At 39.9% G+C, this 26,574-nt stretch overlaps 1 protein-coding gene across 16 annotated transcripts in view; it reads left to right on the top strand.

Annotated features, from left to right (window-relative positions):
- tab3 (TGF-beta activated kinase 1 (MAP3K7) binding protein 3) overlaps positions 1-26,574 on the top strand; it is a 149,548-nt gene that overhangs the window by 60,163 nt on the left and 62,811 nt on the right. For 15 of the 16 annotated variants that reach the window (XR_012098949.1, XR_012098948.1, XR_012098950.1 and 12 more), the window contains 3 exons: positions 3,400-3,594; positions 12,464-13,979; positions 18,776-18,936. Coding sequence is in view for 12 of the 16 variants with exons in the window: in XM_073045650.1 (XP_072901751.1) it covers positions 3,493-3,594; positions 12,464-13,979; positions 18,776-18,936 (1,779 nt within the window). In the remaining 4 variants the exon portion in view is untranslated. Of the gene's footprint in view, positions 1-3,399; positions 3,595-9,563; positions 9,674-12,463; positions 13,980-18,775; positions 18,937-26,574 lie in introns of all 16 variants that reach the window. The other variant, XM_073045640.1, reaches the window with a different exon arrangement.

The following is a 26,574-nucleotide window of genomic DNA, read 5'->3' as shown; positions in this document are numbered from 1 at the left end:
CCATACTGACTATTCCTAATCATATTATGCCTCTTCAAATGTTCATAAATCATGCCTCTCAGGATCTTCTCTATCAACTTACCAATCACTGAAGTAAGACTTGCTGGTCTATAATTTCCTGGGCTATCTCTGCTCCCTTTCTTGAATAAAGGAACAACATCCGCAACCCTCCAATCCTCTAGAGCCTCTCCTGTCCCCATTGATGATGCAAAGATCATTGCCAGAGGCTCAGCAATTTCCTCCCACAGCAGCCTGGTGACTTATCCAACTTGATGCTTTCCAAAAACTCCTGCCCATCCTCTTTCTTAATATCTACATGCTCAAGCTTTCTAGTCCGCTGTAAGTCATCCCTTCAATCACTAAGATCCATAGTGAATACTGAAGCAAAGAACTCCTTAAGTACATCTGTTATCTCCTCCGGTTCCATACACACTTTTCTATTGTCACACTTGATTGGTCCTATTCTCTCTTGTATTATCCTCTTGCTCTTCACATACTTGTAGAATGCCTTGGGGTTTCCTTAATCCTATTTGTCAAGGCCTTCTCATGGCCCCTTCTGGCTCTCCTAATTTCTTTCTTAAGCTCCTTCCTGTTAGCCTTATAATCTTCTAGATCTCTATCACTACCTAGCTTTTTGAACCTTCCATAAACTCTTCTTTTCTTCTTGACTAGGTTTTCAATAGCCTTTGTACACCACGGTTCCTGTACCCTACCATCCTTTCCCTGACTCATTGGAATGTACCTATGCAGAACTCCACACATCCCCTGAACATTTGCCACATTTGTTCCATACATTTTCATGAGAACATCTGTTTCCAATTTATGCTTCCAAGTTCCTGCCTGATAGCCTCATTTTTCACCTTTTTCCAATTAAACTCTTTCCTAACTTATGAATGAGGATAATGCCTGATGGGAGAGGAGAAAATAGGCAATTTCTGAGACGGATAGGGCCTTTGATTTTGCTGGCTGCTTTACTGAGGCAGCAAGAAGTGCAGACAGGGTTAAAAGAGGGAGGGCTGGATTCCATTATGTATCCACAACTCTTTGCAGTTTTTTTGTGGTCACATGCAGAGCAGTTGACATACAAGTTATTATGCATTGAAATTGAAGCTTTCAATGGTACATCGATTAATAATTGGTACAGATCAAAAGCCTCCTGAAGAAGCAGAGATGTTGATGAGCTTCTGTGGCCACAGCATCTGCATGGTTGGACCAGGACAGGTGATGTTCACTCCTAGGAATTTGAAACTTTCAACCCCCTCAACCTCAACACCATTGGTGTAGACAGAATACAACTCCCCTACCTAAAGCCAATAAGCAGCTTGTCTGTTTAAGGTTGTTTCTTGGCACCATGTTACTAAGATCTCTTAACTCCTTCACATACTCAGGCTCATTGTTGGAGATGTAGCTCATTACAGTGCAAACTTGTAGATGGAGTGAGAGCAGAATCTAGGCACAGAGTTATGAATGCACAGGGAGTAGAGAAGGGGTCAGAGGCACAATCTTATAGATAACCAGTATTGAGAACAATCATAGTAGAGGTGTTGCTGCCTTTTCTGTTTGGCTGTGCTCTGTTAGTCAGTAAGTCAAGGATCCATTTGGAGAGGGAGTTGTTGTCTCTTGGGACACGGAGCTTCATGATGAATTTGTAGTGTTGAAGACGATGCTGTAGTGAACATAAATAGTCTGTCATGGGTGTTTTACTGACATTTAAGAGCAGCAGTGGTTTAAAAAAAAACTGGGGTATGTGTACCAAGGCATCTACAAGTAGTTTCCCATTTCAAACAGAGTTTAACAGCTGCTGTTATAGAGGAAGAAAATGCACCTTTGGAACAATTTGAATTTTTTCAAAGTCTTCTCTTTGCTGGGCCATGAGTTGCTGTTCCCATGAAAAGTATGGAGTTTGGACATCTTCACAGTATTTGATAAGTCAAGTAAAAATGTATCAGTGTTTTAATTGTTGCAATACAGTTAGTCCCCGAGTTACGAACGTCCGACTTACGAACAACTCGTACTTATGAACCGAGGAAGGAGAACGCCGTCCGCCATTTTAAATTGGATCATGACGTTGCCTGCCATTTTAAGTTGGATCGTGACGCCGTCCGCCATTTTAAGTCATCGCCCTTGACACTGTGTTGAGTGTGTAACTTTGTATTTGGCTTAAATTTTTCTTAGCAAGATTCACCCTGACCCCCACCCCCACACCCCAGCCTTTTCCGGTCGGCTGGTGGCACAGTGAGATCAGCGCCGGGCTTGAGAATGGAGGTTCCCGAGTTCAATCCAGTTACAGGTCGCTCCCAAGCGTGTTCTCCATCCATGCCGGATTGATGTTGAGCTCGCAACTCGACCTCGTAAAAAAAACACTGCCACTTCCAGTTTAAATTCCCACGTGGAATATTGTGGACGATCAAATACCCAAACCCAACACAGCCGCCACTTGAATCATTTAACCTGTCTCAGTGCGGTGGACTTTAGGACCCGCAAATTCAGTGCGGTGGTCCTTAGGACCTGGTGAAGCTTGGGACCCACTGCCCGCAGTGTTTCTGTTCCATTGACGGGAAGTGATCGCGATTGAAAATAAAGTGGAAATAATAAAGCGTTTGGAAAGAGGTGAAACGTCATCGGTCATTGGAAAAATGTTAGGCTACACTCGGTCAAGGATTGGAACAATTTTAAAGGATAAAGTGAGAATAATGGAGCATGTGAAAGGCACTGCCCCGATGAAAGCTGCAGTTATTACTAAGCAATGCAGTGGTTTAGTTATTGGAATACATACGTTAAGTGTTTTATATGCATAGAAAGGTAAAATATATACTGTATGCTAAGACAAATGTTTGACTAACTGACGCTAAATAATACCGGATGTACTTGTTCCGACTTGTGTACAAATCTGACTTAAAGACTGACTCAGGAATGGAACTTGTTCGTAACCTGGGGACTGCCTGTACTTTTATTAAGTTTTTATGTTCAACCAATATGAGTCCCTTTTCATAAATGGAAATTAGCTTTGAAGCAGAAATTTCACAGCAGGTATTCTATAAGGTTAGTTTGCCAGATAACATTCACTGTTAACTCAAGAAATCCTAACGTTACTCTGGATGTAGAATATACTGTACATGCGCACAAGGGAAGTGCCTTGAACACATCCACCTGCTAATTGTTTATAGTTATTTGCATAAGTTAATCCTCAAAGTTTTAGTTGTTGCCTAGAGTTCTAAAATGTTTTGATTTTATGATGTGTCATAAATTGGATGTTTTAAAATATTATTCACTCTGATGTATGTACCTATACTGCTGGAAGGGCTAGGGATTATTTTGTACTAACCGTCAATAAAACTCATTTGATTTAAACCACTGCTCACGTTTTCACATCTATCTCATCTGTCTCTTTCTGTACAGAAAATGCCCGAAGGGTCGGAGGACTGTAGGCACTGGCAGGCCCATTGACATCCATCCCCTGTAACTGTTCCAGTAATTCATCCAATCCTGACCATGGCACAAGGGAGCCAACAGATTGATATTCAGGTGCTGCATGATCTCCGGCAGCGCTTCCCTGAGATCCCAGAAGGAGTGGTGTCTCAGTGCATGCTGCAGGTACTGTTTAAAATAGGACCTATCAGCTGCTCAATACCTTTTACATTAGAAAGCAGCAAAGTAAAAGTTTGATGTATTTGTATGTTAATCGTGCAGACTTAAAGTAATTGCATAGTTGCTAATGTCCCCTAAAAAATTCAGGTGGATATGTTGCATCCACAGTTATTGGACTGATTACAAGGACTTTCAAGTTATGGGTTTGACAATGCTTTCATTATAATTTGAGTTAAAAACACTAACAAAAAAATGTTGAATTAGTGCACCTTTGAATATTTTTGCTAACAAACTTATCTTCTGCATTCTAATTTGCAGCCCTTTTTCAGACTTGTACATGTTACATTTTACATCAATAGAACCATATTTTATAGTATGTTTTAACAACTATTGCATGTTGTATAAAATTGTAACACTTACCCAACAGGCTGGTATATGTCTAGGGGAAAAAGAGATCCAGCCACACACCAACCCCGCCTCCCGTACACGCAGGTGCTGTGAGAATCGAGTTTATGCCTCGCGCCCCCGCCGGCAGTATCAAACTCACAACAAATACCGTTATGAAATACACTTTAAAGAGTTTACTAAAATTAAAAGAGTATTAGGCAGTACAATATATATATATATATATATATATACAAGAAAAAAACAAAAGGTGCCAACTTATCAAAGTTCAGTCAGTTTAGTGCACATCGGTGGAGCTCATCCAGCGAACCATTCGACTCCTCGGTGGTCGTCCTCCCGAAACTCCCACTTCGGACTCCCCGGTGGTCCCCCGAGCGCACGTCCTCCTTCCTCGGCGTCTCCCTCCGGTTGAGCCCGCGCAACCCCTCCCCCAAGTTCCCAGCCTCACAAAACACAATAACATTCCCCATTGATTAACAAATGAATACAATTACCATATCAGCCATTCTAAAGCGAAACAACAGCAAGAGAAACTTTTAACAGACAAAGAAGCATTCCTACTCGTAACAAACCAAAGAAGCCCTTTTTAGTAACATACACAGGACATTGTACAAAATTATTTAAAGATGGTGTATAAATTGTTCGATGAAACTAGGAGCATGATTTGGTCTTGTGTCAGCTGCAGAAAAGTTGACCAGAAGTAAACAAAATCTTATTATCTTTAAGTATTCTAAATAGTTGAAGAAATAACATTATGTCTCGATTTGGAGAAATTTGGAAGAAACGTGCCATAGGATTTTTGTTATTGCTTCATCTTAAAGATTTAAAAAACTATTTTTAAGCTATTAATATCACAGGCACATCTGAAAAAAACATTACTTCATCTGGATGTGTGTGTGTGTGTGTATGTATATTTATTTTTTTATATATAGTGCCTATAAAAAAGTATTCATCCACCCCTCCGGAAGTTTTCATGTTTTATTGTTTTACAGCATCAAATCACAGTGGATTTAATTTGGCCTTTTTAACACTGATAAACAGAAAAAGTCTTTTCCATATCAAAGTGAAAACAGATCTCTACAAAGTGATCTAAATTAATTAGAAATATAAAACACAAAATAATTGATTGCTTAAGTATTCACTTCCTCCCTTTTTACCAAGTCATCACTGGTGCAGTCAATTTGTTTTAGAAGTCACATAATGAGTTAAATGGAGATTTGTTCTTGCAGAGCTGTGTGCAATCAACTTGTTTCAGTTGGAAAAATACACCTGTATCTGGAACATCCAACTGCTGATGAGTCAGTATCCTGACAAAAATTACATCATAAAGACAAAAGAACACTTCAAGCAACTCCACAAAATGGTTATAGAAAGGCACAAGTCAGAAATTTTCCCAAGTCACCAAATATTCCTTGGAGTACAGTTAAGTCAATCATCAAGAAGTGGAAAGTATATAGCACAATTGTAAACCTGCCTAGAACAGTCTGTCCTCAAAAACTGAATGACTGTGCTGGAAGGGGACTAGTGTTGAACACCACCAAGAGACCTATGACACTGTGGAGGAGTTGCGAGCTTCAGCAGCTGAGATGGGAGAGACTGCAGATACAACTGTTGCCCAGTTGCTTCACCAGTCGCAGCTTTATGAGAGAGTGGCAAAGAGAAAGCCACTGTTGGAAAAAAAACTAACATGCAATCTTGGCTCGAGTTTGTCAGAAGGCATGAAGTCAGCTGGAAGAAGGTTCTGTGGACATTAACCCTAAATTGAGCTTTTTGGCCATTAAACACTATGTTTGGCAGAAGCCAAACTCCACACATCATCAGAAACTCACCATTTCTTCCTTGAAGTGTGGTGGTGACTGCACCATGTTGTGTGGATGCTTCACTGCAGCAAGCTCTGGAAGGCTTGTGAAGATAGAGGGTGAAATGAATGCAGCAAAATACAGGGAAACTGGAGGAAAACTTGATGCAGTCTGCAAGATAACTGTGACTTGTTAGAAGATTTGTTTTCCAGCAAGGTAATGACCCCAAACATGAAGCCAAAGCTACACAGGAATGGCTCAGAAGCAACAAAGTTAATGTCCTGGAATGGGCAACTCGGAGTCCAGACCTCAATCCAACTGTGGCTGAACTTCAAGAGGGCTTTTCACTCATGATCCCCATGCAATCTGACTGAGCCTGAGCAGTTTTGTAAAGAAGAATGGGGAAAAATTGCATTGTCAAGATGTGCAAAGCTGATAGAGATCTATCCACACAATGTCAAGGCTATAATTGCTACCAAGGGTGCACCTGCTAAATACTGACTTGAAGGGGTTGAATACTCAGCCATTTTGTGTTTTATATTTGTAGTTGAATTAGATAACATTGTAGAGATCTGTTTTCACTTTGACACGGAAGTCTTTTTCTGTTGATCAGTATCAGGAAAAAGCCAGATTAAATTCACTGCAATGTTATAAAACGATAAAACATAAAAACTTACAAGGGGTGGTGATGAATACTTTGTATAGGCATTGTATATATGTGTGTGTGTGTTTGAATGTGTATATATTTTTTCCCAATACCATTATGAATCCCAGACCAAAAATTTAAATGTGGGAATAAAAATAAGAAAAAAAGTAGTAACTGCAGGCTCAGCAGTTTAATAATAATGACTGTGAAACCAGTAATTTTCTAAGACAAAGATGGTGGGGAAGACGCATTGTAGTGAAGTAATATTACAAACTGCAAGGATTGAAGGGAAAAATGTACTTAACTGATTAATTTAAAGTAAAACTCATAATATCACTTGGAATGGCAAATTATCACCAAGGACTTTGAATTAACCAGAAATCACAGGAATTGTTAACTAGGGACACAGATGAGGAGTTTTATCTTCAAAGCACAAATATTTCGAAATTAAGGAAGAAGACTGAAGATTAGCCTGAGGAGTTAATGCTTAGAACACTACATCTATTGACAAGGTTACTCAGCTAATTTTTCCTCAGTACTAAACAAGTGAAGCCAAAGGATGAAATGAAAAATTTGCAAAATGATTTAAATTGTAAATGACATTATGCATAAAATGACAAATCAAGTAAGGAGTTGCATCTAAGTCAAATATGTCTGGTTCATAAATATATAATAATATTAACAAGTGGAATTGAAGTATTAATAGTGTTATGATAGTGATTGTTAGTAAACTGTGTAAAATGAATTTTAGAAAAAAAGGCCAGAAAATCTGGCTAAATGTCAGAATCTAAGTTTGTTGAGGCCAGAAGAAGTCTGTCGAATATTATGAAAAGACCAATTTTAACCTGAATCCCTCATTCTGTCTGTTTTTCTTTTGCTACAATGCAACAACATTGAATAGATAAATCAGGGAGGGGAATAACATTTCTCAATTGCAAGTGAAGCTGCAAATAAAAGTGTAAGAAATTTCTGTTTGTGATTGTAAGCAGAGACAAGTTGGCACGTTGTGCAAAATGTAAGAAATAGTTGTGCAGAATGGTGAAAAAGTCAGCACAGGATTTGAAACAAAACAAATAAGTTCTGATAAAGGTTTGTGCTAATCTATCAAGCAGGGTACAAAACCCATTTCCAGAAAAGTTGGGATATTTTCCAAATTACAATAAAAACTAAAATCTGTGATATGTTAATTCACGTGAACCTTTATTTAACTGACAAAAGTACAAAGAAAAGATTTTCAATAGTTTTACTGACCAACTTAATTGTATGTTGTAAATATACACAAATTTAGAATTTGATGGTTGCAACACACTCAACAAAAGTTGGGGCAGAGGCATGTTTACCATTGTGTTACATCACCTTTCCTTTTAATAACACTTTTTAATCGTTTTGGAACTGAGGATACTAATTGTAGTAGATTTGCAATTGGAAATTTTGTCCATTCTTACTTGATATAAGTCTTCAGCTGTTCAACAGTCCATGGTCGTCTGATTCTCCTCTTCATGATGTGCCATACATTTTCAATAGGAGATAGATCTGGACTGGCAGCAGGCCAGTCAAGCACACGCACTCTGTGTCTACAAAGCCACGCTGTTGTAGCCCATGCAGAATGTGATCTGGCATTGTCCTGCTGAAATGAGCATGGACATCCCGGGAAGAGACGTCGCCTTGATGGGAACATGTGTCTCTCTAAAATCCTAATATACGCCTCAGAGTCAATGGTACCTTCACATACATGCAACTCACCCATGCCGTGGGCACTGATGCACCCCCATACCATCACAGATGCTGGCTTTTGCACCTTTTGCTGATAACAATCAGGATGGTCGTTTTCATCTTTGACACGGAGAACTTGACGCCTGTTTTTTTCCGAAAACTAGCTGAAATGTGGACTCATCTGACCACAGCACATGGTTCCACAGTCTTTCGGTCCATCTGAGATGAGCTCGGGCTCAGAGAACTCGCTGGCGTTTCTGCATAGATGGCTTCTTCCTTGCGTAATACAGTTTCAAGTTGCATTTCTGGATGCAGCGACGGACTGTGTGACTGCAGTGACAATGGTTTTCCGAAGTACTCCCGAGCCCAGGTGGCTATAATTGTCACAGTAGCATGACGGTTTCTTAGGCAGTGCCGCCTGAGGGCTCGAAGATTTCGAGCATTTAACAGTGGTTTCCGACCTTGCCCTTTACGCACTGAGATGTCTCTGAATTCTCTGAATCGTTTCACAATATTATGTACTGTAGATGTTGAAAGACCTAAATTCTCTGCAATCTTACATTGGGAAATGTTCCTTTTGAACTGACTAACAATTCTCTCATGAATTTTGGCACAAAGGGGTGAGCCACGATCCATCCTTGCTTGCAAAGACTGAGCCTTTGATGGACGCTACTTTTATACCCAATCATGATACCTCATCTGCTACCAATTAGCCTGCTTAATGTGGAGTCTTCCAAACCGGTGTTACTTGAATATTCTGTGCACTTTTCAATCTTATTTTAACTCTGTCCCAACTTTGGTTGAGTGTGTTGCAGCCATCAAATTCTAAATTTGTGTATATTTACAAAATACAATTAAGTTGGTCAGTAAAACTATTGAAAATCTTTTCTTTGTACTTTTGTCTGTTAAATAAGGGTTCACATGAATTAACATATCACATATTTTTGTTTTTATTGCATTTTGGAAAATATCCCAACTTTTCTGGAAATGGCGTTTGTAGAAGAGGCAGTTGAGCTGGAATTCAGGAGATGGTTAAATATTGTGGAAGGAAACCAGGAGGATAAGCTTGAAAGGAAATTGGCAGCTGCTCTGTCTCTGACTTTTATAGTGGCATTAAATGCATCTGGTGAACTTGAAAGTATATTGTAAGAAGCTCGGTACCTACCACATAGTCTACAATATTGACCTCTGTAAGTGGGTGTGTTGGGATTGAGCTAAGGGTTAAAATCTAAGGTATATGAAGCCAGAGCTCAATCCACTTTGAACCCGTCTGTGTTGGAGGCAGAGTGAGGGGCAAGCAACAAATTGGCTTGCAGAATGAGAACTGGTCATTCAAATCTGTTCATTTTCATCCCTGCTAATGAGAACTCAAGACTGAATAAAAGAACTGTCATTTTTCCTCTGTCACACAGTTCAGATCTACTTCTAAAGCAAAATATGGAAGATGTTGGAAATCTGAAGAAAAATCAAACTCTAGAAGTGCTCAACAGGTCAAGCATTAACTATGGAGAGAGGAATAAATGTTGGTGTTTCCATTTGATAACCTTGCCTTAGTCATTAACATGAAACAGTAACTTTATTTCTTTATTTCCATGGAAGCTGTTGACTTAAATATTTTACTTCAAACTAACTTAAATGGTTGGAAGGCTGTGAACATCCTGAGATCATGAAATGGAGGAAGATGTTTGTCTAATCCTATAATATTTAGTGTATATAAAAGCTGCTTTCCTTCACTTTATTTTTAATGTCATCTTGGTTTCACAGGCCTTAGAAAATATGACCGGTGAAAGAAGATGCAGAAGGCTGATTTTATTTGCAAGTATCTTCACAGCACTGCTTGTTGACCAGGAGGAATAATACTTCCCTCCAGGCATATCAAGCAACCCACTAAATTGAAAATGTGTCTGCTCCCCTGTTTCCATGGGATTCTTCTCTTAAATATTCATGTCTGACATTGCTGGTGAGCATGAAAGATCTGATGTGTTTCTCAGCAAATCAGATGTGGCCAATTAAACCCCTTAATGTCCATCTTCACCATACCACCTGTCTGCTCTCGTTGCCTGCAATATTCTACAATGGTCTTCCCTGTCAGAAAGGCCTTCTGTCTGTCAACTGAACAATTAGTGGGCAGGAAACTGAAGGGATTTTCCCTCCAGTTTTTCTGATTTAAAAAAAAAACTGATATGTGCATTGAATGCAGCAGTTGGTTAAAATACTGGTCAGTGATTACTGAAGCACCATTTTTGTTAACAATAGTTAAAAAACCTTCTTGTAACTTCTTACAGCCACTGTACTCCGTGCAATAAATAATAGTTAATCACCATAATTTTCCTAAAGATATTGGTGAAGGGTTGATGCACATGTTCTCAGATGCAGTTATACATGCTTCTGAAGAGGAGGTTTTTGTTTCAAAATTCACTCAATATTTCCTAGAATCTCATGCAGTAGAAGTATATAATTAGTGAAATTAAGGTTTGTTTTACATTTGCATTTGCTATTTAAACTGATCAGGTAAGTAAAACGTGACACAAGTGTTTTAAAATTTACTCCATTGAATCAAATTAACTTCAAACTTGAGCAAGAATTTATTATATGATAGTGGTGTTTTCTTCCCAGTATTTTTAGTGAGGCATTCTGTTTCATTTTGAACGATGCAGACTTTCTGCAGTGAACTTGTGCATACTAGAATTAAAATAATAGCTCCCCTTACTTGTTGCAAAAATAGATCAACTCCTTTCCATAAGTATTGTATTGATCCATGGTTTTGCAAAGAATTAAGGTTGATCCAAAATGTTAAAGATTTCTGTTGTTTTCTAAACTTAAGTTTTATTTAAATGAACAATATATCAACTCAGTTCACTACAGAGGGCCCAACTTCCATGCCTGATATATTAAATCATAGAGCTCATTTTCTGGAGAAAAACATAAATTTTGAGTTGCAGAAGATATCTATTGTTCAGTGGTGACAGTGGAAAAACATAGTCTCTGATCTATGCACCAACCTTGATTACTGGTACGGATAGTCCAGTGCATCTGTGGATGTGAACTTCCCTCCATTGAGGACATTTACAGCAGCAGGTGCGTGAAGAAGGCCTAGAAGGTCATCAGGGACACTAGTCACCCCAGCTATAAACTGTTGCAGTTGCTTCCATCTGGCAAACAGTACCGCAGCATTAAAGCCAGGACCAACAGGATACAGAACAGCTTCTCTCTACAAGTCATTAGACTTATCAATTCACAAGTCTGTGCATTGCGACGGAGTCATGTGAAGATTTTTATTCCCTTAAGTTGAGGGAAGGATGTAAGATTTAAATAAATTCAAATTTGTAGGTTAGCATTAGTTTGTGTGTTTTTGGTATCAACATTAATTTTGTCTTCTCAGTTTGGTGGTCAACATTAAAAGAGCTTTATACTGCTTGATTCAGTTGTACATTAACACTTAAAATATGAACTTGTATTCTAAGATTTCCAAGTTGAATATCCTGTTTTGTGGATTGTGCTGAAGCTGTTGGTATACTTATTGTCCTTCAAAGAGTTGTTGTTCCTAGTAGTGCAGTGAAGAAGTGAAGTTCATTGGAAGATTCTTGAAGATCACTTGGTTACAAATTTGATGCCTGTTAATTGGGCTGATCAGTACATTTTTTCTGTCCTCTAACTGGTTATCAGAGGGCATGAGGTTGTAGTCTTCCTCCTGATGGTTATTCCTTACCCATTGTTGAGAAGTGCAGATGTCATGGGACTTTGGTGTCCTTGTTCAGTATTTCTTGGAATCGTCTTCCCCCTCTTTCTTTTCTTGCTCCTCAAACTAAATACTCTAGTTATCATTGAACAGTTTTATAGCAATTTCCAGTAATAAGCAGCTTTAGACCCTTGAGTTATATACAGTATACTCTGCATATTTCAATTTAAAGTAACTGATCATGGACATATTCATTCACTTTCCTCCTTTTAACTTCGTACTGCTAGACTGTGCAAAGATCCTGCATGTTTTTTGTCCTTCAGTTGCACTGTTTCTTCAGATAACATAGCTTTTGAAAACAATTCTCACCTCTTTTCTTAAAGCCTAGAAGTTTGATACTACAAATTAAAAATTGGTTTAATTTACAAATTTTAAGACAAGTAATACAACCCAATCAGTAGAATCTTTTAGTACTTTAAATAATCCCAGCCTTTGCAATTTAGATTCTTTGCTTGGCATACTTGAATGTTGTATAAAATTAGACTAGATTGAAATTGTTAGTATATAGGATGCAAAAGTACTGTTGTAACTTGACTGTGTCTAAATCTATTTAATTTCTCTTTTCAAATTAAGAATAACAATAACCTGGAAGCCTGTTGTTTGGCCCTTGCCCAAGAGAGCAACAAATACCTGTATGGGGAGTTCCACAGCACAGATGATGCCAGAATGAGCAGAAACCACATGCTGCAGATTAACCTGGGTATCCAGCCTCCAGCAACATACCAGACAGGGGATGGTGGTCAACTCAATGGTGGTCGAACGCTGGTCCATAGTACAAGTGATGGCCACATTGAGCCTCAACGAGGAGGTGGTCAGCAACTTGTGCGACTGATACAGGAACCACATTCTGCCCCAGCAATTGTAGCAAATCCACCTGGCTACAACCCTTTCTTTGTAAGTGACCAAGGCCGGAATACAGGTACTCCTCCCCCACCATCTCAACAGCCAACATCCCTTCAGCCAAGCTTGAATACATCACCTATGCAAGGTCTTTCTCCAACATATCAACCCATATCTCGGTACACTATAAACCCTATTACAGTAACCTTGTCACAGAACTTACCATCTGGTCAGACTGCTCCAACTGCATTGCATATACATGGTGGTCCATCACAGATGCAGAACACTCCCTATGGGATCGGTAATTCTATTTATATTAGGCCAACATCTGGACGACAGACTCCTCAAAACACAGCTTGGACTTCTAGTCAGTGTCCGCTCCCACAGTATAATCATCATCCTCCACCTGTTTATCAACCACAACAAACTTATCAGCCTTCTCAGTATTCTCCTAAACAGCCACAGCTTCCTCAGCAAGCATTTCGATCACCACCTCCATCACAGTTCAGCTCACCTTACAGCTCTCCTCAGCATCAGGTACAAGCCAACCAGCAAGGTCATCAGACTTCCCACGTCTTCATGCCGATTAGTTCTCCCACAATGACGCATCTCCCGTACCAGCCTCCTCAGAATTATCCACAACAAGGCAGCCAGTCGTTGTCCTATATGCCTTATTCTGTGTCGGGATTGTCCAAAGCTCCTATGAAAAATCAGATAGAAATCAAATTGGAAACACCACAGCGATCGGCTGCCAATGTCACTAGAAGTTCATCTCCTGTCAGCAGTCAGCCTGCTTTGCGGAGTCATCCTACATTGTATATTGCCACCAATTCACCATCCAGCTCACCGTCAAGAGGAATGTCGGGACAAATGAGTGTTGTTCAACCACAGCCAGTGTATAGTGTACCACCTACGTATATTCACCATCAACCATCGCGACCTCGGTCTACAACTGCTGGCAGTAACCAAGTAAACGCTCCTCGTGTGGTTGTAACGCAGCCTAATACTAAATACACCTTCAAAATCACAGTTTCTCCAAACAGACCACCTTCAATTTCCCGAGGTGTGGCATCACCTACTTTTGATCCTGGGAGCATCTTGAATTTAGTGGATTGTCAAGGAGAGCATCCTGGAGCTCCAGAACCGATCCAGCCAATATCAGCACTAACAGGGTCTGCTGTTGATAAACGAAATGAGGACCAAAGGCGAAAGTCAAGTTCAGGGTCAGATGACTATGCTTACACTCAAGGTATAGTATACTGTTTTTTTTTAAAAAGCAAATTTAAATCCAGACAAATGTGTGCTATTTGGGAGGTCAAATGTAAGAGTAAAGTGTACAGTTAAATGACAGGACCCTTCAGAACATTGATGCACATAGGGTTCTTGGGTTAGCTCCCTGAAAGTGGCACAAGTGGACTCGGCGGTTATGAAGGTGTATGCACTGCTTGCTCTCATCAGTCGACGCATATAAAAGTCAGGAAGTCACATTGCGGCCAGATAAAACTTTTGTCAGAAACATTTGGGGTATTGTATGCGGTTCTGGTTGTTACAGGAGGAATGTAGAGATTTGGAAAAGGTGCAAAAGTGATTCACCAGGATATTTCTCGACTTGGACAGTATTAGCTCTAAAGAGGTTGCACACACTTGGATTGTTTTCTCTGAAGTGCCAGAGGTTGAAGGGCATTCTGATCTAAAATTATGAGAGGAATCAATAGGGTAGATGGTCATTCTTTTTCTCAGGTCAGAGATGTCAAATGCTTGGGCACATAAATTTCAGGTAGAGGATGTTGAAATTGAAAGATTATATCTGAGGCAAGTTTTTACAGTGAGGTAGGTGGAATAAACTGCATGGGGAGGAGGTAGAAGCAGAATATAATAATGATCTGTTAGAGGCATTTTGACAGATACAACAGGCAATTGATGAATATGGACCAGATGTAGGCAGCTGGAATTTATATTGACATCATGTTTGATGCAGATATGGTGGGCCAAAAGGATTGATCCTGCACTGTAATGTTTTATGTTCTAAAATTGACTCTGCATTGAAGGTGGGTTGTGCTGAAACGTGGACAGGACAATTATAAGACAAGAAATGTGATTTTAGCTTCTGTTGAAATTATATCAATTAATTTGTGGAACTACTGTCAGAAAAAAATGGGCCAGTTCTTTTTGAAAATTGGGAATTACTTTCATTGCCATTCAGAAGAGAATTGTATATTTAATAACTAATTATAGTTTTAGGAACAATGTTCATTAGTGGAGCAAAATGTGCGATGTTTATGAAGAAATTAATCTCAAATTAAATTCCAACCAGTTTGATTCTGGTCAAGCTGCTCTTATGCAGTTAGTTTTTTTTAATTGTAGGATCACAAGAAAAGTGAACTACTTTCCCTCAAAGCAATACCACCAGTCAAATCGGTCATGAATAATTTGTCCCTCTGTTTTACTGTGTGTGGTTGTTTCCATAACAGCTTTAGCCTACCATTAAGTATGAAGGTGCTGAACTTATTAAATCTAACATTGATAAGGAATTCAAATGCAACTTGTTTGAATTCTGCAAAGGGAATTTTGTTATCTTTTGAGGTGGGTTGTTTCTACCCTCTGGCAGAGCACTTATACATCTAAAAATAATTAAAAGCTTGGAAGAAGATCAAAGAAAGTAAACAAGTAACTTTTCTAGAGCTTGAAACAATTGGTGGTCCTAACCTTGTTCCCGTTGAAGACCATGTATGAGATCTAATTTAGTCCCTTAAACTGAGTAACTTCAAACTAAGATTATTTGAGTACTTTAGAAGTAGAGATTACACAAATGTGAAATGTAAATAGATGTGTTGTTTTTGGAAGTGGTAGTTTTGTGGGACCCTTTCCTGTTTTACATTTGACTAATCTGGCTTTTCATTTTCAGCATTTTTATTTAGAGATACAGTACAGAAACAGCCTCTTTTAGCCGAATGAGCCTGTGCCACCTAAATACAGCTGTGTGACCAATTAGCCTAATAATCTGCACATCTTTAGAATGTAATAAGAGACCAAAGCATCTGGAGCAAGCCCACGTGTTCACAGGGAGAAAGTTGAAACTCCTTACAGATAGTGGTGGAATTGAACCTGAGTTGCTGGTCCTGTAATAGCATCATCCTAACCGTTATGCTACCATGCTGCCAATTTTTGCTCATTAATATTTAGTATCTTTGAGCCCTTCGGTCAGAGTCAAACATGATGTTGCTTCCTCGTAGTTGTCCAGATTTGCAAGCCAGAGCAGTATGATAAGGAGAGCAAGCTGTTGCCCATGTAGCAGGCTCCCCCTCTCTATGCATTTGATAAATCCAAAGGAACAGCAGAGACTGATACAGTTTGGCACTGGTGGCATCACAGACATTGCTAGCCAGCTTTGAACTCAATGTCAGACTGCCGTTAAGGACACCAGCTCCAGATTTTTCCCTCAGGGTTAACTCCAGAAGCCTTCTCCATGAGGTGGTATAGCTGAAAGGCAGCAGAGGTTTGAGATCAGTGTTTTCCTTCTCCTGGATGAGCTGCCAACCACAGCTGACAAGTCCCATTTGCCTGAAGCGACTGGTTTTAAGGCTCCTCTAACCTGGCCCCTTCCCCTGTCAGTAGAAATGGTTCAGCCGAGCTTAGTAGCTAAGTCACATGTGAAGGCCAGGAGCTGGACTTGATCAGAGACTATTTGATGAGCACACTATTGGGAACATTTAAGAGGTAGTGGGAGTTTATCCCCATTACCACCCCCAGCTATAACAACCTTAAGGAACCAATTCTAAAGATATCAAATATCTTACTAAATTATATTAATTATCCTCTGGATGTTTAATCATTTATATGTGATCGAAAACTATCTCAGTAAGAAAAACACAATGTTGGAGAAACTCCGTAAGCCAGGCAGTTGACATTTGTGGGCTGAGACCCTTCATCGGGGCTGGATAAGAAGGGGGCAGGGGCTGAACCCAGAATAAAAAGGAGGGGGAGGAATAAAAGCTGGTAGGTGATAGATAAGATTTGGTGATGGGTAAGGTTGGGTGGGAGAAAAGGGATGAAGTAAGAAGCTGGGAGAGGATGGATGTTTAAGATAAAGGACTGAAGAAGAAGGAATCTAATAGAGGGCAGTGGACCATGGAAGAAAGAGGAGGAGGAGGGCATCAGAGGGAGGAGATAGGGAGGTGAGAAGAAGAGAAGAGGTGAGGGGATGGGGGAGAAATTATTATAAGTAAAAGAAATCACTATTCATGCCACCAGGTTGAAGACTATCCAGATGGAATATGAGGTGTTACTCCTCCAACCTGGATTTGTCCTCACTGTGGCTGTAGAGGAGGCCCTGGACACACATGTCAGAATGGGAAGTCAAAATGGGTGGCTTCTGGATGGTGAATTGAAGTAGGTGGTGACCAGCTACCACAACCCCTCAACCCAGCCCTACTCTCTGCTTTCTGTAGGGATCACTCTCTACATGACTCACTTGTCCATTCATCCCTCCCCACTTATCTGCCTCCTGCAACTTAACTCTGCAACTAGCAATGTATACACCTGTCCCTACACCACCTCTCTTACCAACATTCAGGGCCCAACACTGCTTCCAGGTGAGGCAACACTTCACCTGTGAATCTGATAGAGGTAATTTTTTTTCATCCAGCGCATCTTGTGCAGCCTCCTGCATCGATGAGACCCGACGTAGACTCAGAGACAGCGTTGTTGAGCGTCTTGACTGCTCTGACTGCTGCAAAAGGCAGGATCTCCCAGTGGCTACCCATTTCAGTTCGATTTCCCAGAGAGTTGAATTCTGACTGCCAAACAAAAACAAGTTAATAGCCTATGTCTGTGCAAAAGAAACTGGTTTTAGTACATTTTATTAGTGTAACTTGTACCTGCCAACTGGCAAGGGTAATAGCTGCTGTCTGTTGTGTTACACAATGCATGACCAAAAGGATCAGAATTACAAAATTTGTATATAATTGCAGTGCAGTTTTTTTTAAAATTGCTTCTCTCATGTTGGCAATTGTGTTGGGATCTGATAAAATAACCCAGGATCCTACTGTATGTAACACATTGTTTTTTAAAGTACCTTTAAATTTTCTCCAATTTGATAATGGATGTTGCAACTCCTTGATAAAATTGTATTGGTATTTGTAGTTCAAAACATATTTGCAATAAATAGAGTATTAATATTTTTTGGAGAAGTTAGACATTGTGGTATAACGATGCATGTGCAGCAAAGGTTTCTTCTGGTTTTGTGCACGTGATGATGTGATCTAAATTTCATTCTTGTGTCAAGAGAGTCCAAAGAATAATTGGATAAATGTGTGAAGGGAAAATATTTGAGGTATCAGTGAAGACCAAGGAAGTGCTCTCGATTGGACAGTAGTCTGCTTTTGCTGTTTCATTCCATGATTTTAAGTCAATGCTTTGAGTATTTGTAGTGAGCTACTTGGCTAATTCATGATACAATGAACTGAAATCTTGTTTAGGTCTTCAATTTAATTTAAAATTACAAATTACATACAATCGCTTGGGTAGATTTAATGGTTTGACAACAGTCAGTTTTGAATGAGAGGCCTTTATTTGGAGGATTGTTGCAAAAAGCTATCAAAATCCAGCTTTATAATGACAAATTGAAAATACTGGGACAGGGTGATCGTTTATAGTACATTCCCAGGGGACTGGAAATGTCTTAATCTAATCTCTATTCTAATCTCCAGCAGTAAAATTGCTGCCTTTGCGTCTTTGTGACATTGAAGCTGTTACTTAAGAGGGTTATGAATAATCTGCTAGAAGCAAATTCCTTTCTCTGTACAACATTTATTTCCAGTCCATTTGCCAGCAAGTACTTTAAAATGGTTATATCACTAGGTTTAGAAGGCTCTGAGCAACTGATGAGAAGATTTTGAAATAGAGATTATTTTTGCTCAGTATGTTGTTCAGTGGGGATTTGTGAAATAATATGTATTTTATGTCAACCTGGTTTCAATATGCACAATTTGTTTGCACATCTGTTCTGTTCTGGATGAATTAATGGATTATCTTCCATGCTTTTAGCGCTATTGCTCCATCAAAGAGCTCGAATGGAGCGATTACTAAAAGAGCTAAACCTGGAGAAACAAAAGCTGGAGAAGCTGAAAGCTGAGGTCAATGAAATGGAATATGATTTAATGCAACGGCGGCTGAGGAGGGTGAACTCCAACACCTCAATACCTACAGTAAGGCTGCCATTAATTATAGATTGATGTACATTTAAGGTTTATAATCTTTGCTGTAGCTGGGAGCATTTCAATTCACTGTTTCTATTTCTATTTTAAATTAACTCATCCAAGTTGAATAGTCTTATTCGTTCTGCTTCTGAGATCATTGACTCCCACTTTTGAGGTTATGTTCACATTATAGGACAGTTTACCAATAATATCTTTGTTGCACCTTGCCCCCTGCTACATATAATTTGGGCAAAATTGCCACCATGCATGCTAATTGATTTGACCATTGAAGCAGAATTAGGTATTCAGCCGCTCAAGTCTGCTCTGCCATTCCATCATGGCTGGTATATTATCCTTCTCAACCCCATTCTCTTGTTACTTTTGACATGCTGTCTAATTAAAAGCCTATCAACCTTCAAATATTCCCATTGACTTGGCCTCCACAGTCGTCTGTGGGAATGAATTCCATAGATTTATTGCCCTCTGGTTGAAGAAATTCCTCCTCGTTTTTGTTCATAAGGGAGGTCCTTCTATTTTGAGGATGTGCCCTCTGGTCCTAGATTTTTCCTCATTATAAGAAATATCCTCTTCCCATCCACTTTATCTAAGCTTTTCAATATTCTATAGGTTTCAATGAGACTCCCTTCATTCTTCTAAACTGCAGTGAGTACAGGCCCAGAGCTATCATTTACTTCTTGTATACTAACCTCTTCATTCCTGAGATCATTCTTGTGAACCACCTTTGGACCCTTTCCAATGCTAGCACATCCTTTCTGAGATAAGGAGCCCAAAATTGCCCACAAGTGCGGGCTGATCAATGCCTTTTAAAGACTCAGCATCTCATCCTTGCTCTTATATTCTAGTCCTCTCAAAATGAATGCTAATAATGCACTTGCCTTCCTTACCACCAGCAAGCCAACTTCCAGAGAATCCTGCAGGACTCCTAAGTCCCATTGCACCTCTGATTTCTGAATTTTCTCCCTGTTTAGAAAATGGTCTATGTCTTTATTCCTTCTACCAAAGTACTTGCCATACATTTTCCTACACTATATTCTATCTGTCACTTCTTTCCCCCTTGCTCCTAATCTCAGTCCTTCTGAAGACTGGCTGCTTCCTCAATTTTATCTGCCCTCCACATAGTTTTGTATCATCTGCTAACTTGGCCACAAAGCCATCAATTCCGTCATCTAAATCATTAACAAGTAACTTGAAAGTGGTCGCAACACTGACCCCTGTGGAACACCACTAGTCACCAGCAGTCAATCAGTAAAGGACTTCTTTATTCCCATTCTTTGCCTCCTACCAGTCAGCCAAACTTGTATCCATGCAGTATCTTTATTGTAATGCCATGGGCCTTCTGAAAATCCAAGTAAACAATATCCATTGATTGTCCTTTGTCTAACTTGCCTGATACTTCCTCAAAGATTTGCAACAGATTTATCACACAAGATTTCCCCTTAAGGAAACCATGCTGACTTCGGCTTATTTTTTTCATATGCCTTCAAGTACTTGGTATCCTGGTCCTTAATAATAACCCCAATTTCTTCCCAGCCACTAAAGTCATGCTAACTGGCGTATAATTTCCTGTCTTTTACCTCCCTCCCTTCATAGAGTGGAGTGATATTTACACTTTTCCAGTCCTCTGGAACCATTCCAGAATCTTGTGATTCTTGAAGGATCACTACTAATGTTTCCAAAATCTCTTTCAGAACCCTGGGGTGCAGTCCGTCTGGCTTAGGTGACTTACCTTCCTTCAGACCTTCAACTTCCCAATCTCTTTTTCCTTGGTATGAACAACGATACTCACTACTGTCCCCTACTATTCTTGAATTTCTGCCTTACTGCTGGTGTCTTCCACAGCGAAGACTGATGCAAAATATTTATACAGTTTGCCATCTTTGTTCCCCATTGCTACCTATCTGACATCATTTTCCAGTGGTCTGGTATCCACTGTCACCTCTATTTTACTCTATGTATTTGAGAAAACTTCTGGTATCCTCTTCTAGCTAGCTTACCTTCATAAATCACCTTTCCTCTCTTTATTGCTCTTTTTTTAGTTGCGTTTTTGGTTTTTCAGGGCTTCCCAATCCTCTAGCTACTAGATGATTTTTGCTCTATTATGTTGCCTGTTTTTTGCTATTAATGTGGCTTTGTCAGCCATGGTTGCTTCATCCTCCCTTTAAAATACTACTTCATCTTTGGCATGTATCTATCTGTAGCTTCTGAGTTATTCCCAGAAACTCCAGCCATTGCTGTTCTGTCATCTCCCTGCTATGATCAGTGTCCTAAGGGTTCCTTTCCCTTAAATTCTCTCATCAAATCTGATTCATTACACAACACCCAATCCAGAATTGCCTTTTCCCTAGTGGCCTCAACCACAAGCTGTTCTAAAAAGCCATCTCGAAGGCATTCTGCAAACTCCTTCTCCTAGGATCCAGCACCAACCTGATTTTCCCAATCTGCCTGTGCATATTGAAATGCCCATGACTATCGTAACATAGTTGTACACTATATCCTGGCTGTTGTTCAGAGACCTGTATATAACTCCTAGCAAGGTATTTTTACCCTTGTAGTTTTTTTTAACTCCACCCACAAGGATGCTGCAATTTCTGATCCTATGCCATCTCTTTTTAAGGAATTTATTTCATTTTTTACCAACAGAACAATCCCACCCCTTCTGCCTGTCTCCTATTCTTTTGATACAGTGTGTGTCCTTAGGTGTTAAGCTCCCAACTGTGATCTTTTTTCAGCCATGACTCAGTGATATCCACAACATTATACCTGTCACTCTCTTAAGTGCGCTAACAAGATCATCAAACCTAATTTGTATGCTATATGCATTCAAGTATAACACCTTCAGTATTTATCACCCTTTTCAATTTTGCACCTGTTTTGCACACTTCTGTCCAATCTGTCTTGTTCCCATTCCCCTGCCAAATATTTTAAAATTAGTGTCAAGAACCACCACCCTTTAAGCAGGGTCATTCAGGGTCTGATTTATCCTTTTGAGACTTGGCGTCTCCGTCCAGCAAGCGTTCAAAAGCTTTTTTTAAAATATCATCTCAGAGCACAAGTTTTGATATTTACGTTTGTCCTTTAAGAGATGGAAATTTCTCTATAATGGATGTGATTAATTGCTCAGTTCATTACAGTTTTTTCTGAATGTGTTCACTTATTGGTGGTTCCTTTGTCTAACAGAATGTAGATACTTTATGTTAAATATTCACTTTATATTAAATGTTTAAGGACCTGATGGCTCCTCGTGCTCAAAGTTTGGTAGTTCTTATGCTCACTTATTTTGGCTACTTGCGGAATGCAGAACTTCATCAAAATAACTGCCAAAATATTAAAGAAAAGGTTAGTCTGTCTGTGAAACTCAGAAGTTCCATTCTTTTGAGAGACTAAAATTTTGTTCTTAAGTCAAAGTTACAGTGAGTAAATTCAAAGGTTGTTTATTTGGAATGAAGTTTTCAGGTTTCTGCTATGGGACTTCAATACACTTTGGAAACTGTAACAGTCCCTAACACATGGGAGAATGTGATACACTTAACTATGGAAGCTGGTAGGAATAATCAGAAAGTCCATTTATATCCCCCTTGGTTCAGTCTCCCAATTCCCATGGCTATCTTGACTCTACCTCTCCCCAGCATGCTTCCTGTAAAAATGCTGTTCTCTTTTCTCAGTTTCTTCATCACTGCCACAGTTGTTCCCAGCATGAGACTTTTCTTTCCTGGTCATCGGATATGTACTCCTTCAAAGAACTGGTTTTTCCTTCCTACACCACTGGTGGTGCCCTCTCCAGCATCTCCTTCATTTTCTAGATATCTGTGCTCGCCTCATCTTCCTGCTACCTTTACAGGGACAGAGGTCCTCTTGTCCTCAACTACCACCACATGAGCCACCGATTCCTACACGTCATTCTCTGTAACTTCCACCATCTTCAATGGGATCCTACCACCAAATGTGTCTTTAGCCCCTCCTCCCCCTCCCAAGCTTTCCACAGGGATTGCTCCCTCCGTAATTCCCTAGTCCATTTGTCCCACCCCACTAATCTTCCCTCCTGGCACATCCCTGCAAATGATGGAAATGCTATGCCTGCCCTTTCCACCTCCTCCCTTACTTTCATTTAGAGCTCCAAGTAGTCCTTGTAGGTGAGGCAACACCTCACCTCTTCTTTTCCCCACCCTGGCCTCTTGCCTCTTCTCCTCACTTGCCTTTCACCTCCCCGGAGCTCCTCCTCCTTCCCTTTCTTCCATCGTTCACTCTGCTCTCCTATCAGATTTCTTCTTCTCCAGCCCTTTTACCTTTCCAGTCCACCTAGCTTCACCTGTCACCTTCTAGCTCAGAGATTTCCAATTTTTTTTTATAACATAGACCAATGCAAATAAGCAAGGGGTCTGGGTTGGGAACCCCTGTAGCTAGTCCTTCCCCTTCCCCCCCATCTTTTTATTCTGGCTTCTTTGCCCTTTTCAGTTTTGGCCGAAAATGTCGACTGTTTATTCATTTCCAAAGGTACTACATAACCTGTTGAGTTCCTCCAGCATTTTGTGTGTGAAGCCAATTTATACGCCTTCTAAACTACAAGTTATGACTGATGCTGTATTGCTTTGTCGCACAGTGGCTAAACAAGGGATCAGAAGCTGATAATTAGAACCTGAAATAGTGGGAGAAAAAGTCTTTAACAGCAGTTCATTCATGAAAGTTAAAATAAATAGTTACTTCCAATCTATGCAGTATTTTAAATTGCTAGGTTAAAAACATATATCCTTTCAACCATTTTCATTCTAAAGAAAGTGTACTCTATTTCAGCTCTCAATAGTCTTGATGTAATCAAAGTATAAATTAATTTGATTGCAACATTGAGCAGGCTTTTAGTAGATTTAACATTGCTCTGAAATGATACTGTTGGTCTCAGACAATTATTCAAGTAAGTAAGGCATGTCAAGAGCAATATCGTTGACTTCTGAAGTAGCCAGAGAGTCTCAAGTAGGATGATGCATAGAATATGCAAAAGGTGGGGAAGCTGTTGCATAGCAAGGAGGGAAGTTGTGAGCTATTTACACTTGACTTAGATTAGGGATTCTTGTATTCTGCTGATTCAGTGTGGAGGTTAAATTGTTCCCAGGAAAGTTGGAGAAACTCCTTCAAGCCTTATTCAGTCACAAAAATCGTGGAGTACTGAAGAAGAACAGTTGTTCAGAGGCTCTGGTATTGCTTGAGCAAGATTAGAGCCTGCAATACTCTCTATAATGATCTAGTGGGAGTAGAAACAAATAATGCAATAAAGGAAAAGACAGTTTATACACAAACCTTTATGATGAGTTGAAGCTCAATCATCACTGAGATACAAAATATCACTGAGTTTAAGACCAGTATAAGTACTGAGCCAAAACACTTAATATCCTGTGAGAAGGCCTAGCAATAAACCTGTCTTTATTCTATGCAAAGCATTCTGTAGTTTGTGAAAATGAGTGGACAAAAGCGAAAACAAATCATGGAATATCATTGCCTTCAAGTATATGTAACCATTTCATATATCATATTAACTTTTAACATGTGTTACTGTTTGGTTCTTGACTCCAGGCCAAAATTTTAGAGCTTCCAGTTGTCTGCCATTTAATTCCATCATTTCCGTTTGACCTTTCTGTTTCCTGCAATTACAAGGCTTAATGCAAACTTAAGTAACAACACTATCTTCTTGGGCATGTTGCAGCCTTCCAAACCTAATATGAAGTTCTGTAAATTTACATTATTCTTTGTTATTGTGTTTGCATCATGGACTGGCCATTTCTGAACATCATTGTGGCATTTTTTCTTTGTAATAACTTGGCTTTCTTTATGAAAACATAAAAGCTGAATATAACTTAAGATGTCCTTTTCTATCACAGTCCCACCCTAACAGAGAAATTACCTTGGTTCATTTCCCACTTTCTCTGATACCTAAAACTAACTACCGTAGATTCCGGACTACAGAGCGCACCTGATTAAAAGCCGCAGGCTCTAATTTTAGAAATAAAATCAATTTTTTAATTGTAAAGGCCGCACCGGATTTTAGGCCGCACCGCTACTTTTAAATATACATACGTATCGGTAACACAAATTACGTTGCATATACTTTTTTACTGAACAGCACGAACAACATTCCAATATCTCCTAGCGACTGGTAAAAATATATATACTGCAGCCTACCAGGAAAAGTTATTGATCGACTTTAACTTAAAAGCAGCGTTTTCGCTCGGGTCTAATCGGGTCTGACGCGCTTGCGCAATGCGATCGGGTCTAATCGGGTCTGACGCGCTTGCGCAATGCGATCGGGTCTAATCGGGTCTGACGCGCTTGCGCATTGCGATCGGGTCTAATCGGGTCTGACGCGCTTGCGCAATGCGATCGGGTCTAATCGGGTCTGACGCGCTTGCGCAATGCGATCGGGTCTAATCGGGTCTGACGCGCTTGCGCATTGCGATCGGGTCTGACGCGCTTGCGCAATGCGATCGGGTCTAATCGGGTCTGACGCGCTTGCGCATTGCGATCGGGTCTAATCGGGTCTGACGCGCTTGCGCATTGCGATCGAGTCTAATCGGGTCTGACGCGCTTGCGCAATGCGATCGGGTCTAATCGGGTCTGACGCGCTTGCGCAATGCGATCGGGTCTAATCGGGTCTGACGCGCTCGGGTCTTGCTTTTCTTCGAGTATTTTCCATGTTGATGAAGGTGAGTACAAATGACTGATTTACAATAATTTAATTGTGAAAGTGCGCTTGATTTATCGTACAATTTCATTGGACCTCTGTGAACTACTCATCAATTTTATTGGTCTACTGTTACGAGGCAAAATGTTTACGAGGCGGCATGAAAAAAAACCATGTATTAGCCGCTCTGGATTATAGGCCGCAGAGTTCAAAGCTGTTCAAAATGTGGGAAAAAAGTAGCGGCTTATAATCCGGAATCTACGGTAACTAATTTTATCTGTCTTTCCCAGTTCTTGTTAAGGGTACTGGACGTGAAGCATTAACAGTTATGTAGGGGCTCCTTAATTTCATTTGGCAGAATTCACCCAGACTGTTAAGGGTTAAGTTGACTGTGTATATTACGTGTTACATTGTACTTTATTACGTTTTGGGGACAGGGTTTTTCTGATATTTATATACGACATTGCTGTTTGTTTGCTGGACATTAAAGTGTCCAGTACCCCTAACAAGAATTGGGAAAGAAAGATAAAACTAGTTAGTTTTAGGTGTCAGAGAAGGTGGGAAATGAACTTCTTTGTTAGGGTGCGGTCATGACCCTAACAAAGAAAAGGACCACTTAAGGTTAAATTCAGCTTTTATCTTTTCGTAAAGAAAGCCAAGTTATTACCATTATTACCATATAACCATATAACAGTTACAGCAGGGAAGCAGGCCATCTTGGCCCTTCTAGTTTGTGCCGAGTGCTTACTCTCACCTAGTCCCACCTACTTGCACTCAGCCCATAACCCTCCATTCCTTTCCTGTCCATATACCTATCCAATTATTTTTTTTAAATGACAAAATCGAACCTGCCTCTACCACTTCTACTGGGAGCTTGTTCCACACAGCTACCACTCTCTGAGTAAAGAAGTTCCCCCTCATGTTACCCCTAAACTTTTGCCCCTTAACTCTCAACTCAT

Source organism: Hemitrygon akajei, chromosome 5 (genome assembly GCF_048418815.1).
Source record: "Hemitrygon akajei chromosome 5, sHemAka1.3, whole genome shotgun sequence".
NCBI lineage: Eukaryota > Metazoa > Chordata > Chondrichthyes > Myliobatiformes > Dasyatidae > Hemitrygon > Hemitrygon akajei.
This window is presented reverse-complemented; position numbering and strand designations above follow the sequence as displayed.